General features: G+C 44.3%; 1 protein-coding gene across 1 annotated transcript; it reads left to right on the top strand.

Annotated features, from left to right (window-relative positions):
• Positions 1-450: 450 nt before the first annotated feature.
• On the top strand, positions 451-15,544 carry LOC144123114 (uncharacterized). The gene is made up of 8 exons (XM_077656019.1): positions 451-805; positions 1,149-1,363; positions 5,745-5,819; positions 5,899-6,027; positions 9,958-10,080; positions 12,562-12,791; positions 14,521-14,680; positions 15,168-15,544. Exons 2-8 carry the CDS (start codon positions 1,150-1,152, stop codon positions 15,542-15,544), a joined length of 1,308 nt encoding a protein of 435 aa, XP_077512145.1. The 5' UTR covers positions 451-805; position 1,149.
• Positions 15,545-15,801: the final 257 nt, after the last annotated feature.

Raw genomic sequence — 15,801 nt, 5'->3', positions numbered from 1 at the left:
TCTACATTCTATTTCACAGGTAGGTTTTATAGTGAACGAGACCTGGCTGAACATTTGTTCGGCGGCTGCGTTTGATGACGGTAGGGACAACAAAGATAATGCCAGCTCAGACATCAATGGGAACACATATATGCTAGGGCTCGACGAAAGTTCGTCTCCATGGTCAGGCATGATACCGATGAATTTGAAGGTCACTGATCATGTATGGGCCAAACTTTTCCCCTTCGAATCAGGTCACGATGCCTGAGATCCCTCTCTAGACTACTTCCGTCTATTGTGCTATATCTTGTCTAGCCGCAACCTCTGTACTAGAGTTTGTCTTGGAATTTATTGTAGTGTATTTATTTTATTGTGTTTAGTGAAAATGTCGTGAGCTGTACCTATACTGCATTGCTGAATGCATATCATTACTGAGTGAGTTTGTTGTGCGATGTTTTTTGCGTGTTGTTATTTTCCCGATACTGCTATGCTTTGAGAAAAAAATAAAACACGACGTTTATGATAAACACCACATTTGCTTAATCATGAATTCGCTTGCAGGCAAGCCTTGCGCTACTTCTAATAGTATTATGTAGATATACTTGCGAAAAATAGTTTAATATGGCTAAGGAGTTTTCCATGCAAAAACAAAGTTTTTTGGCTTTATTTGGGCTACTACGGAGGCCAGCTTGGCTACCTGTGCTTGGAGCTATCTGGCAACCCTTGCTGCCCGTCCGACCGCTCCGACGGATGCCATCTCTTTCTTTGTTCGGTCGTCGCTGCGTATACATCGTGTTTTCCCGTGATCTTCAAGCCCGGCACTTGCGTAAGTATTTACGCTTTTTTGTTAGTAGCTTCTTTTGTTTCCTCATGAGCCTACTGTCATGAGTAGCAATAAGGGGAGAGGCGTCATTTGTTGCCCTGTTCTGTAATTGTACTATTTTATAGTCATGTGGGAGGCTAGCTTGCCACATGGGTTCGGACCGACGACATGTGCACCTTCAATTGTATGCCTTTTTCATGCACTTATTTTCTTAACGCTGCGTTGTATTGCTTCTGAGATGTGTCGCGAGACTTTCGTGCGAGAGGAACATGAGAATAGGGCGAGCGAGCTTGTGAAAAATCAGTTTACGCACTAATCTTTGTTTGCATCGCTTTACTCCTTGCAGCATGCCACCAAAGCCGTTTGCGGTCGTGAAGTTCCCGATGGAGGACGACAGCTTGGCTGTCGTCCCTGTCGGGTGGCTCTCCCACGATTGGCAGCATTGCCACTGGCCGAAAAGGCGAGCCGCGGAGGTAATCCGCCTCGCTCGAGAGGAGGCGGACCCATCCGCCCCAGGGTGCGAGTGGTTCCGCTGCCCAGTCGCTGTCGTCACAACATGCAGTAAGTGGTTTTATTGCCGGGATAACGCTATGTGTGCAATTGTGAATTGTGGTGTCTAGCATCCCGAAGCGACGCATGGGCTGTGACGGGCGCTGTATTGGAGGGTCCCGGATTTTTTAACCGGCTTTAACGTGCGCCAACACTTCACAGCATACGGGCGCCTTTTGCTAGCCTGTCAAGTGACTAATCTTTTCAAAACTCGGAGGCTAATGAATGATGCACACATGCATTTGTGAGCTGATGTCATTGCTTCATCTGCATCAAAAGCGATTGCCAGTCCAAATTCGCATGTGATCTCAAACACTGCAATGCCTTGTTTTATGGTGATATCCAGTTTTCCAGGTCACTGGACTCTACAGGTTTGAAAACATTTAGGACTGACTGTGCTTTGTTCTTGTCCAAGTTTATCGCTCGTGATTGAAAAGATATCTCTATCACATGGGCATTTCAATGACGTTCAAACCAATTGTCTACGACTCAGGAGATGAACACTAGTTGCTGCACAGTTAGCTGCAGCAGCAATTGAGTCAATACATGGCTTGCTCGTGACGTGACTTCTGCTCCTATCAAGCGCTGGCGGCCATGCCGCCAAACCACTCGATCCCAGACCGTCCGCCTTGCGTGTCCTGACTGCTCTTTAGATGCTTTGGATTATTTCCTTATCCTTTCAGGCGTGATGCTGCCTCCACAGGGGAATCGGCTATTCAATGCAGGCTATTACTTTGAACTTGCTGGATCGGTGCATGTGCGCTGCACAAAAAAGGTGGAAATGTGCGACAATATGCATGCATACATAGTGTGGCCGGGTTACGATGCAATGATAGATGATGATGTGGTCTGAAGTGACCCACAGGGATCGTGAACTATCTAGTTTACTCTTCCAGCTTTGTGACATTAGAAAGAATGGAAACCTCAAATCATTGGAGGTACAAAAATATTTCACGACCTGCTGGTCGAGGATCCTGTCTGCAACGAGTCTACGATACCTAAAGCTCGGCCTCAGCATGCTGTCCTTTCTGCCGTTGTTGCTGGCTGTGGCCGTGGTGATGAACCACTTTGCCTAGTGCTGTAGCCAAGGTATATGCAGTGACGCAGGGCCCAGTCTGTGTTTGGGTTGTCAAACAAGTCAGATGGCCTCACTCGAAACAAAAACATTCACTTCTTCAGGGTGTAGTCCTTGCTCACCATAGCTTTGCAGACATTAAGTTCACGACCCAAACCTCTTATCTGTCACAAAGTGCACTCTGTACTCTTGTAAATTGAGGCTCTTGGGGTCCAAATTGTCTTGCTTAGTCCGAGCCAGCCACAACCTGCAGCTCTTTGTGCTCTGGGATCTTGGAGTTCTTGTGCTAAGTTCATGTTAGTCTGCTTCTTCTTGTGCCTGTACCTGTCGCTATGATTGGAGCCACTGAGGATAATGCACAAAACCATGGTGAAGCTGCGGATAGACGGGAATCAACTCTGTGTGAGCAAACAGAGGCAGCGGTAAGCTAGAGGCAGTCTGGCAGTGGTTCAGCACAGCATGGCCGCCTGGCAACCGACGGGCACTGAATGCGACATGCGGGCCATGTATAATGTATTGAGACAGTGAAGCAGCACGAAACTTGGTGGTGATTTCGAAGGCCTTCAAGAGCGGCAGTGTGCACTCTTGAATTTGGAAATCAGAGCCTTATAATTGGCGAATAATTGCTGATGTTTAAAAATATTCCGTTGAACCTTGCTGTAACGAAGGAAACCCCAAAATGTCTGTTTTAGCCTTTCCATTTTTATGGCAGTCATCGACCTTTGTTGCAAATGGATTTCATGCTAACAAGCTTATCTACTAAAATGTTTTGCTAATGTGCATGAAATTTGACCCCACATTGCAGTGGCACTGTGAACTAGTCGAAGAAAGATAGGTGTACAGAATCGGATGGTTTGCTTTGTCACTTGAAGGCTCCACAGGTACTTTCTTGCATCACTTTTGCTGTGACAATATATATTTGTAACGCTGTTCCACGAATTGCTTGAAAGTAATGAGATAGAAGAGCTGCTGATATCATTATGAAATTTTTCTGCTGCCAGCAAGCAGCACAGAGAAATCATACAAACAGGAGGATGTCTCTCTGCATTGCAACATTTGCTGCACCATGACAGTGCAGTTATCAGGAACCCAGTCTGTATAATAATGTTCAATTATCGAGTGATTTCTTCTGTAGGGTTATATGCTAAACTGACGGGTCCAAAATATGCTTCACTTCTAATTAACTGGAAATTCCAATTAAGCGGCTTAAAAATATCGGGAGTCAACTGTATAAATTATTTAGCGGTTTTAGGCGAATAATACGCAGTGATCTGTGTATACACTGATGTCTACCGCATCATTTGAAAGTGCGCACCAACAAGCTGTGGTGTCAGTCGATGCATGCGCATGTACCTGTTAGTTTTAAGTAAGCAAAAGCATTGGGCGCACAAGACAGGGGCAGCTTTGAAACCAAAATTACTGCACGTGGTTGGTGATCAGTCATTAAAAGCCTTACAAAAAATTAACACAGATTTTGTCTTTTACACACAGATAGCTTAGTGTGTCACCAGTGTGCGTTGCGGGAGCTTTCAACACACACAAGTGCCTGCCTCATGCCCTAATTTAAGTAGATCAACTGAATATGTCAGCCTTGCCAACGCTTGCCTGTTTCTTGCAGAGCCCACATGAGAACGGCTAGCTGTCTTCCCACAGGCCTAATCGCCTGCATATAGTCATAATGACCAGGCAGTGGAAAGCTTCTGTGAAATGTAGAATTGGCAATGGGGAAAGTAAAAATGCAGTATTCTGTACTAATGGGAGGCTTCAGTGTCAATGTTGGCAAAAAGCATACTGGAGACCAGGCAGTAGATGAATATGGCATTGCCACTAGGAATAGCAGAAGGTAGGTATTGAGTTCGCTGAACGCAATAGCTTGAGAATCATGAATACTTTCTTCAGAAAACGGAAGAACCGAAAGTGGACATCGAAAAGCTCTAACGAGGAGACTAAAAATAAAATTGACTTCAAACTGTGTTCTAACCCTGGCATTGTGCAGCATGTGGAAGTAATCAGAAAGGTGTGATGCAGTGACCACAGATTGGTAAGGTCTCAAATTAGTCTGGACTTGAAGAGGGAACGGAAAAGACTAGTAAAGAAGTCCATCAACAAATTAGCGGTAAGAGCGGAGGTAGAATAATTCAGGATTTCGCTACAGAACACATATTCAGCTTTAACCGAGGAAGACAACCTCAGTGTAGACGCAGTGAACAATAATTTCAGAGATATTACCGAGTGCAGTGAAGAAGTAGTTCAGGGGGAGGAGTGCAGGGAAGAAGTTCTTTACCAGTAAACTATCCAAGCAGATGAAAGATTTGATTAAGACATGAGAAAGTGTGAAAGCCTCCAACCCAACAAACAAGATAGAACTGGCAGAGCTATCAAAGCTGATCAACAGGCGTAAAGTATACGACACAAGGAAGTATAATATGGAGAAAATCGAGCATTCTTAAAGTACTGTGGCAGCCTGGAAGCAGTGACAAGAAGATTAAGCGTAGGCAAAGATCAGATATATAGGCGCTTAGGGACAATTAAGGGGGCAATGTCATTACTAATATGGACAAGTTTGTCAAAGTAGCAGAGGAGTTCTATACTGACCTATACATTATTCAGAGTAGTGAGGACAATGAGATTGGCAGTAGAGAAGAGCAATCAAACGTTCTGCCAGTAACGAAGACCGAGGTTAAGAAAGCTTTAGAAGCTATGAAAAAGGGGAAAGCAGCTGCGTAGGACGCGGTAACTACAGATTTGTTGAAGGATGGTGGGGCTATTGTGCTAGAAAAACTGGCCACCCTGTATAAGCAGTGCCTCTTGGCATCGACGGTACCGCAGTGAAACTGCCCACATTCAGGGCCACTGCACAGAATGCCTCCACGACAAAGTAGTCCGTTGTTAAAAGTTCTTTCAGCGCAAGCTAGAAGCTAATCACAGGAAAAACTTATAAGGTCTGTATTCTAGAATTTTGGTGCCTGGCTGGTTTCATAATTCAATATAGTTGCATTATCGTTTACCACCTTCCAGCCTAGCAGGAAATAAACCACATATGCAGCAAAGGCCACTGATGCTACCACAGAGGCTGTGTGCTTGGCCACCAAGGTCACATGATAATCTACATCCCTTCCCTACATTTCCTTTCATAGCCCACAGGCTGTTTCAAGATGCCTACTGTAAAGTGTTTGTGTTTGCAATAGCCAGGAATTATTGCATTAAAAGTAATATCCAGGAATTGTTGCATTAAATGTTTGCCTTATTTTCATGTGAAGCAGCAATTTTAGTGTGGACTGCACTTGAGTTGGGTGTTTGATCTCTAACCTTTTGCAGGATCATACAAGAATGCAGAGAAAAAGGCTAAGAAATATGAGATGAGCTCTGCAGTGGAAAGCTCTGCAATTTCTGGTAAGTGGAAAATCCTAAATTTTTAAACATTAGTAAAATTAACGCATATTCAAAATATGCACGCATTTTTCTGTTTTAGGCAATGAAGGTCCGGATGGGCCTGAAGTCCGGCTGCCATCGCCACCACCCCGTCTGCCATCGCCACCACCCCGGCTCCCGTCGCCACCACCCCAGCTGCCATCGGCACCCCGGCTGATATCACCACCCTGTAAGCCTTTATCTGTGTTTAGTATTTAGATTTGCATTGTTTCAGTTATGGCTTAGTGAATTTATGGTAATATCACATAGGAGAAAGAAGGGACACCCACCCTCTAGCCGTGCCTGCTTTTTATTGATCGCAAAAAATGCATATGGGTGACTCATGAATTTGAGCTCAATTAAGACCCTGTTGCAAAACTGCATTAAGTCTGCTTTCCTGCATAGCAAAAACCCCTTTACCACAGAGTCCATGCGAGTCCTTGAAAACCTTTCAAGAGGGAGAAGTTATTTTCAAGGGCTGAAGAACAATTTGAGGTGAAGGCAACGGATCAGATTCTTTCAGTTGTCAACACGTGTGCCCTATCCTTAGACGATGTCATGGCCAGTTGATACAGTGTTAGGTGGTAGCTTTAGAGATCACTTCTTGGTTTTTATCGTTGTTACAATGTTCTTTTTGGTGCCTTTAAAATCACCAGTCACACCTGTGTAGGCATGCGCTGTACCCTCAGAAGACTGAAGCATGCGCTGATTGATGTCAGACGTTCTTTCTGAGAAAAATGTACCCGGGCGTTGTTTACGGCGTCCCGTGTTCCGAATGTGACAGTGTCTACATTGGCGAGACTGGCAATTTTAAAAGGCACCTAAAAAAACATTGCAACGATAGGTTTGCCGAGAAGAGCAATTGTAGTGAGGTACTGTAAAAATTGAGTCATGAAGTTTAGCATTTCATTGTTTTCAAGCAAAGGATGGAAGGTAGAATATAGTTTTTGTACTGAAAATTTAAAAGTGCACAGAAGACAGGGACAAGAGGACTGGATGGGACAAACGCTGCTCACAACTGGGTTTATAAGAAACATTTTTCATTAACAGCCCACCTGTGAAGTCATAGTCAGCATTGACTTGCACAATGTAACTGCCAAAGGCAGGAGAGAATTTTAAAATTGTAATTCATCAGAATGTAATCAAAGGATGGTGCTACGTGTGTACAATGCTTGCTGACACCAAAGCATGTACTATAGTAACCATATGCGACTTGCCCATGAACAGCAGCTCTTTTTGAAGCATGGTCACAGAGCCTTTCGCTCATACACTCGACACACAAATTGCCGCAATGGCTTTGTGGTTAAGGTGCTTGGCTGCTGACGCGAAAGGTGCCGGCTCAATCCCGACTGCAGTGGTCTCACTTCAGTGGAGGTGGAATGCTCGATGCTCGCCCGTGTACTGTGCAATGTCTGTGCACGTTAAAGAACACCAGGTGGCTGAAACTATCGGAGCTCTCTACTGAGTTGCTCCAGCTAAGGTGGTTTGGGACATTAAGCCTCGTAAGTCATGACTAAGAGACAATTTCGATATCTCCCTTTCAGTTTGTTTTTTGCCATATCCCACGATTGCAGTCCTGTGCACTTCAGGGAAGCATCCATGGCATTCCCCACAATGAAGTGGCAGATTCAATCCACCGCCTGTTCCAAAGGGCGTGGGCGCTCTCTGAGGCGGTCGTTAATACACCAGCCAATTTGGCTGATGTACACTGCCACACCTGTGTGGTATTCGATAGATGACACCAGTGCAGCAAGGAACATGCACGTTTTGGTGATTCTTCCGGCAGTCAGTATGGCGATCCGGCCTTTCCTCTACAAGTCTTGCATAGCTGCGACAGCTTACATGGCGTACAAAAATCCCAGCTGTATGCCATACTTAGAGGCGATTTTCTTCGGGCTATGAAAGCTTTGTGCTGTAGGGCGCAACCTAATACCATTTGTTCTTGAAACCTCATATATTTTGATCTCGAAAAGTATGAGGTTATGCCCTAACTGCACAGTCTCATAAGCTGAGGATACTTGCTTCTCAGTATGGCATACGGCTGGTGTTTTCTGTGCCACGTAAGCTGTTACAGTTATGAAGAGTTATAGAGGAAAAGCCATATTATCGTACTAGCTGCCAGAAGAAGCACCAAAACATGTACGTTCTTGCTGCGCTGGTGTAGCCTATAGGACACCACTCAACTATGGCAAAGTGTGCATCAGTAAAACTGGCCGGTGTATTAAGAATATAGATACCTTCCTTTTGGGTAGTGTTTTCATCTTTAAAATATTGTGTAAGGCATTGTTACACATGGATTACCGTGTGGTATTTTCCTCTGGCTGCTATATAATTTACAATCCATTTTCTTGTGCTGTTTTGGCTTCAGTTTAAGCAGCTAAACAATGACCGCGACGTCAACATGTGGTTACAGGTTACGTGAGGCATGAAAAAATGGCAGTATAATCGCTACTCCTACATTTGTTATCATTCAGGCTCTTTGGGTGAAAGTGCATATTTCGCTTCTTTCCTTGTGATGCATCAGTAATCACGGTTCCCTTTTCTCAGAGGTCCCATGTCTGCCCCACTCCCCAGTTTTGCAGTCCTGCAAAACCATATATATACAATTTTTTCTGTTATCTTTGCGTTGCTGTCATGCATTGTTGCAAGTGTTTGGTTTGGACGCGTTTCTGAACATCACTGCGCGTATGACTACGTATTACTCCCCCGATAACAGAGCAGCAAGCTTCCACACAACCGACCGAAAGGCACTTCTAGCATTACTTTTTTTCGAACTGAGCACAGAGAGGAGGTGAAGCCTTAGAGAAAGGCGCATGCCGTGATCACCGACGCACCACAAGGAAAGAAGTGAAGTGTGTGCTTCCGGCAGAGCAGGCGGATTGGTGCATCACCCGTTCGCAGCAGTCTCACAGAAGCAAAGACTCCTTGGGTACTTTTATTTCTTTGGGCTTAACTTACAGCTGTGTTGTGTCGACTGCAAGGACATTTTAAAGGAAATCCAAGGGCCAAAGTAAAAACAAAAATGAAGTTTTCCAGAATACTCTTTTGGAACAGACAGCGGATCAAAACTTCATTGTGGTAACTGTCTTGAATGCTTTCCTGAACTGCACAGGATTGTAATCGTGGGACGAGGCAAAAAAATGAACTTGAGAAGGAGGTACTGGAAGCATCTCTTTTGGGTGATAAGTGCGTGAGCGCAAGGTCTGTGACCGTGCTTCAGAAATTGTCCACGTGCAAGTAAAATATGGTAACTATATAGTACGTGTTTTGGTGTCATCATACATTCTACACACGTGGCACCATCCTTTGATTGTATGCTGGTGAGTTGATAATTTTCTTGTTCTGCATTTGGCGATTACCTTATGCAAGTCGATGCTCGCTACAGCTGCGCTGGTGGGCTGCTATCAGAAATGTCTGAATAAACTGCTATGAGTAGCGCTTGTACTCTCCGGTTCTACTATAGTAGTTCTACGACTATAGTAGACCATAGTCCGGTTCCGGACTATAATCTAGTGATTGAATGTGTGTGTAGATGGTGCCTTCTGGAGTGGACTATTTTATACTGTGAGTGAGTGCGTACATGGATGGTGACTGCGGGAGGGAAATATGTACTATTATAAGTGACTGTGTGCATAGTGGGGAAGATCCGACAGGTTTTAGGTCGTTGTTAACATAAGTGACGCTACGGTGGATCAATTGCCAGCAGAATAAGCAAGGCTAATCCCACCTGTAGCATACAACTCAACTCTGCGGTTCTCTCATTCAAGTTGTTCTTGTGCTTTCAAATTTTCAGCATGATACCAGCTGGGGCAGCATACAGCTTCTTTAAGGCTTTTTGTGTTTTTGAGGGTCCGCCAGAATAAAGGAGCAGTTTAAATTACTAAATCTGGTAGAATGAGATGACACCCTGAACAAGCATGGTCTTAATGAATGGGAGCTCATAAATGCTTAATGCTAATTCTGTACGAGGCAGCTACGGTGTATATATATGTATCCTTTCAGCAGAAGTGCTGATGTAGCATTTTGGCATTATCTGTGTAGCATAACCTGTGTTATACTGAGTAATTTTTCCGTTCTTCCTGCATCAACACTAATGCTTCATGTTCGTGTCCAACTTCAGCCCTGCTTAGCCACTCAATGGAGGCGGCCACACCAGCTGGTGCAAATTGCACTGCGGGCTGCCCGGCTAGTTCGGCCTCCACTGCAGGTGACCTTGAGGATGTGGAGGAAGCGACTAGCGATCGTAAGGCTTTTCGCTTTCTTTACTTGTATATGAAGAGCCTGAAAAGACGAGAATGAAGTGAGAGGATAGGATGAGAATCTATTTTTTTGAAGTATGAGCCTAAACAGGCCTTGGTAGAAGTTCTGTTTTGCCTTAAAGGAGACCTAGTTGGTGGATATTTCAAAACGTGTGCTTTGAAAATGACCACTGTTTGTATAAATATGCCTGCTGCCAGTAATTCTTAATAGAAGTACTGAACCTAAGCGGTGATAAAATTTGCTACTTGACACTTCCACAGCTCTATCTCATTCCTACTAACTAGTTGCAGTGTGTTTTCCCGGCGAGTAGCAGTTTGTTGCCTTTAATTTTTTTTTTGGTTCTGGATTGTGGTTTTGGTTCTGTTATTGTTGTTTCCCTTGGCCTATGTCACTAGAAAGCCACAACCTTTTAAAGACGGACCAATAGAAATAAAACAAACATTACAGATTGTGGCTCCGGACTGCAAAGTGGTCACTGTACTCTATACAGTTTCTCTAGTTTTTGTGCATATATTTTTTATGTGCCCAGCCTGCTGTGCTTTCTCACTACCACTGGCAGCTGTTGTCACAATGGAAGAATACACTTATGGCTGTTTCCATCCTTGCCATGATGTGACGGCAATCAAAATGGCAACCAAGCTGAATAGAAACCTGGTGGTACATAGAAGGAACAGTATTCAGAGCAGCTATTTTTAACTAAGGCATTGTGAGTGCATGGTGCATTTGTGATATATAGATCTGCAAGGGATAGAGCAGTTGTACAGAACAAATACCTTTGTGTTTAGCTGTGCCTTGTGGTGGAATCAATGGCAATTTAGTAGCTTAATGCAGAGCATGTAGACGCCCAGTGTTGGTTTACATTACCATCATTGATGCTGCAGTCCCACAGGGTGTTAATTGTTCTGACGTCCAGTGAAATCTTCCACAGCAGTTCATCATCCTGCAGAATCTCGCACTTCACAAACAACCTCACCATGACATTGTGTAGAACAGCCACAAATATGTTCCCTCGAGGCATCCACCACATTTGCATTACCCGTCCTGATATGTCAAACTTGCGGCCAGGTGCGCAGTTGTTCTGTGAAGGATGACAGCCATCTTGAACATATTCGTGAAGAAGCACCGAATGCTTATGGGGCATTCACTCTTGGACACTCGGCGGAGATAGGAAGCGAAATCCTCTGCCACCGAAAAAGCTGCATCGTTCACACTTCCCAACCACCTCGTCTGCGCTCATCGTCTGTGTGTCGTCTGCTCAAGGCGTACACAGATATGGCAAGAGGTTAATCCATGCTGTCTACGTACGATAACTGTATGCACGCTTACTTACGCTAAATGCAGCTATTTTGCCAGACGTTACGCCATTTCTAGCATTGTCGCTTTTAAATACATAAGATTAGCCTAGTGGCGCCATCTGGTGGTTACTCTCAAGCCTTTTTTTAAAAAAGGAAAGGATCGTCACCTAAAATAAAAAAAGAACACATTTATCACTCACACTTTTTTTATGGGTTAGATGAGACAAAGCGAAAGAGCGCAGGCGCTTTTATGAGCATTGAACGCGCTCAAACAGGCAGTAACAGCGACGAATTCAGTCCCAAACGAGGCGTCCCGCACCGAAGGGCGTCGCCATGTTTGTTGCCGAACTTCGTACTCTCCTTCCTATTGGCTGACGGGATTCGGCGGATTTTTTTCCGGTGGCAGAATTCGGTCCTCAGGCTTACCGCTTGGTATTTCGGCGCAATCTCTGCCGCGGCAGCGGATTCCGCTCGTTCTCTCTGCCGAATGTCCAAGTGTGAACGCGCCATTACTTGGCCCTGAGCACAATTGATGAAGCACCGCATTACAAACTGGTAAAATATGTAGCCAGGAGACATTACATGCATCAAACAGCCACAGAGAAACTGTGTGCGTGGCATCAGCTCTTTTGTCAGCTGCAGAAGAACCAACAACAGAGTGAGCTGGTGCATCAGTGAAGAACCAAAAACAGCGCTCGCCCATCTTCTAGTCTGTCTTTATGGCGCTGTTTTTAGGTTTTCATCAGGTACCGGCACTCCCTGCAAGCGTTGCTGTTCTGAGTGGCAGTTCCACTGCAATTGGAACAGTGCCCCTTTCATCAACTATCAACACTCCCAAGAGTGCTGAGCATACAGCTAAAAGTAGAAAGGAAAACGAAAAATCCTTCTCATAAACCATGCAGAAAATTCTGGGCAGAGCTGTGGAGCAAACATAAAATTTCATTTACCGCATCATCCCTGATACTAGTTTGTCTCCCCTTTATTTATGGTGCCATGCTCTGATTTTCGATTGCAAGCCAACACCCGCATTTCGGATTTTCAAATTTGAAAACAATAGGTCGACTTGCAAGCGTGTAAATGCAGTATATTGCTCATATTGCGTCCTTGAGGTGTAAATATATACATCTGCTGTGAAAGCCTGCCCTCACTGGAGACCTTGCTCGTTTCAGCGACAATGCTCAAGGTGCTGCGGCTGCTGCTAGAAATACGGCAGCAGCAGCGGGAAATCCTGCAGAGGCTGAGCCGGCTGGAGCAAGCTCGGCAAGAGCCGAGGACACAGTCGCCGTCTCCTCCCGTGAGCTCCCTCCCGCCACTGTGCCCTCAGCTGCCAGCCTTCAGTATTGAAGATTTTGAGGCGGCAGAAGCTGCTGTCAGAGATGACAGAGTAGCAGCTGCCCTGGTAATTTAATTTTTCATTCAATGTTTTATTACAGTAGTCTGTTGGGTGCTTAATGTATATAGTTGAGATATTTATTGAAAAATCTGAGCCCCAGAAGTAGATGCTTGCCATGCCTAAGCCATAATCATGCTGTTCTTGTATAAGTTTTCAGCTAATATAGTGGGAATGGATGAATTTTGAAAAGTCCGCACATAGTAGGGTTACTGTGACATTGTTAATAGTCTGTTTTATTACAACTGAAAATTCCGGAAACAGTCGCGCCCACTTATACCGAACATGACAGTTGCATAGATTACTTTATACTAAGTCTAATTCCTGTATTACAGTGAAAAATCCAAACTCCCGTACAGAATTAACATTTGTTTCTTTTTGATTCGAAATAAGTGCCTTAATTGTTTTTGCTTCTTCTACATTCGAAATGAATGCATTGTTTCTGTTCCTTCTAAAATCGGATTGAACGTTTCTTCAAAATAGACCCTATTTAATGCACTTTCTAAGCTCCCAAGCGCAGTCGTGTGCTCCTTATCAAGATCTTTGGCTATAAGCTGACTGCAGGCACTATGCAATTAATCCCCATTGCCGCTTTCACGGCAGCTAGTGGTAGGTCAGGCCTGTTGTCATTAGCTTCCTACTAGTTCAGTGCTTGTAGTTCACATGGCATATTCGTTTAAAAGCATCAACTATAGGGTTCATGACCTCTGCAACAAAGCACACAAGATGGTACAAAGGAAAGAAATTAACACAGACAGCACAGCTGTATCGGGGTATATAGCACAATTTCAGCTGATGGAAAAGGTGCGAAGGAAACAGGGCGAGAAAATAACAAGAGTAATTAACATTTTGATTAGCAATTATATGCTGTCATTGACATATAGCACATTCTTGGCCACATGAGCAAGTTCTTCACTGATACTGATGGGGTACTAAGGCAAGGTTTACCTGCTTGGATATATGAGGGTGCAACTCTGATGATTCAGACGAAAATCTGTTACCTTGAAGTTTGAATTACAGAGTACTGTATCTGTGCTGCTAACAATGCTTTCAAGAGATATTTTAAGGCTGTCTTGATTTATTTAATCACAGGACTATGTTATGCTCTACTATACTATTTGTGGCACATTCCATCAAAGTATTGAGCCTCATGAAGCTAATGTAGTGTAATGTTAAGTCTATTTTTTGGTATGTATTTTGTTCACAAATTTTGGCTGAGTTAAGGTGGCACACAAATTATTTTAATTACTGGTTTGAGACGATAGACTGGGAGTGCTGTTTCGGAGCTAATTTTTTACATTATTCGTTGTTTTCCAATTAAGGAGACAGCTTTGATCAGCCTTTTGCCTGGCTATTGCTTTTTATGCCTTTCATTAATTGAAGTGCAGTACTCCACTCCAACCAGGACAGTTTCAAGAACCATAGATGCTAATTTTAGTTGCATATTTTCCCTGTAGTGATGCATAAGACATGAATCACCGTGGAGTATTCCCTTACGAGTGCTAAACAATTTAATATTGAACTTCTTGATGCTGTTACGGTGGTCAAAATGTAAGAAGTGTTTCACATGAGGTGTAAAAAAAACACTATAATTGCTGCTGTGTTGTAGCAGGTATACTTCGATTACTTTCGAAGTCACACCGTTGTCTTTGCTATTGCGTTCTACAAGTTAAGTGGTTATAGAATGTGATTTTTCATGTGAAATAACCGTTGGGCAACTGCAAATTTTTCCTTTCAGAAGAAGCAGCTTCTCCGCCTAGGCGGAAACAATTTAAAGGAGGTGGCGGCGAATGTCATGGGTGCAGTGATGGGGGTGGCTGTGCAGAGACTATTCAGCCTGCGGGGGAGAAAAGGAAAACGGCCATTCGTTGGCACAAAGCTGTGCAGGGTGGCAACAGGTATACCTGATTTTGAATTGCTGTAGCTTTTAATTTAGAAATATTGAGATTCCTGCTTTTAAACATGTACAAGTTTTTCCAAGCTATTTTCTTGCTGTATCTTACTGTAATTTTTTATAACAGCTGATGAATATTCTGTTGCTGTGTTTATGTGATTAGTTTGGGGGTCTTAGTCATAAAACTCCATAAAGAAGCAGCAGATGCCCTCAATCAAACCAATCATTTCCATTTGTCATATTGTAATCCGTTGTCATGAACTTCCCTGCAATGGCCGCTTTGACGTTGACTGCAGTGTGTTCATGATAGCTCATTTTTTTTGCATTTCACTACTGTACAGTACTTGTGTTGTTTGTTGGAATACCTTGCGTGTCAGTAACGTGTGGTTTTTCTGTGTCAAATCATGAACTTGGATTTCCATATGCTTGCAGGAAGTGTATCGTTTTAAAAGTTGCATTTCTTGGTCTTAATGCACACTCACCTTGCACAGATGCCATCTGCGAGAGGCAGGGTGTCGACATCCTGGCAGCACAGGGTTTCATTGGCAGGTGGCTGCCCGGTGCGTGCGACCGAGGGGGCTGCCGAAAGAGGCGCTTTGCCCAAGCTTTAGAGCCTCCTGAGTCTCACGCTCAAGCACCACCTGTTAACCCCTGTGCTGGGTCAGCACCCTGCCCAGGCGCGCCCTCAGCCTCCTGCCCTGCAACCCCTCCAGGCATGGCCATCCTGTCCCCCTCAGGGGTCATCCCAAGCTCTGCCCCCCCCCCCCACAGCCTCCTCCTCACGCCCAGCCACCCTCCACCCAAGCTCTGCCCCTTCCCCTGCCCCCCCCCCCACAGCCTCCTCGTCACGCCCAGCCACCTCACGTAGCACCCTTGCCACATGGGTCATCACCCCACGGGTACATGAGAAATAAAAAAACATTTTTCTGAAATTCCTGTTTGCTTGTTTCATTTGGTAGCTGCTGGACATTAAGTAAAAAATGCGCATGAAATATTGTTTGCAAATCAAAATACATATGCAATGAAAATACTGCATGCAGTTTTGAAATTTTAATGGGAGTTCGAACCAATTGCATATACAGCTAGAAGTCGCACGGTATTGAAAACCACGGACGGGACCTCTAA

The sequence above is a fragment of the Amblyomma americanum genome, chromosome 1 (assembly GCF_052857255.1).
Source record: "Amblyomma americanum isolate KBUSLIRL-KWMA chromosome 1, ASM5285725v1, whole genome shotgun sequence".
In the NCBI taxonomy this organism is placed as follows: Eukaryota; Metazoa; Arthropoda; class Arachnida; order Ixodida; family Ixodidae; genus Amblyomma; species Amblyomma americanum.
This window is presented reverse-complemented; position numbering and strand designations above follow the sequence as displayed.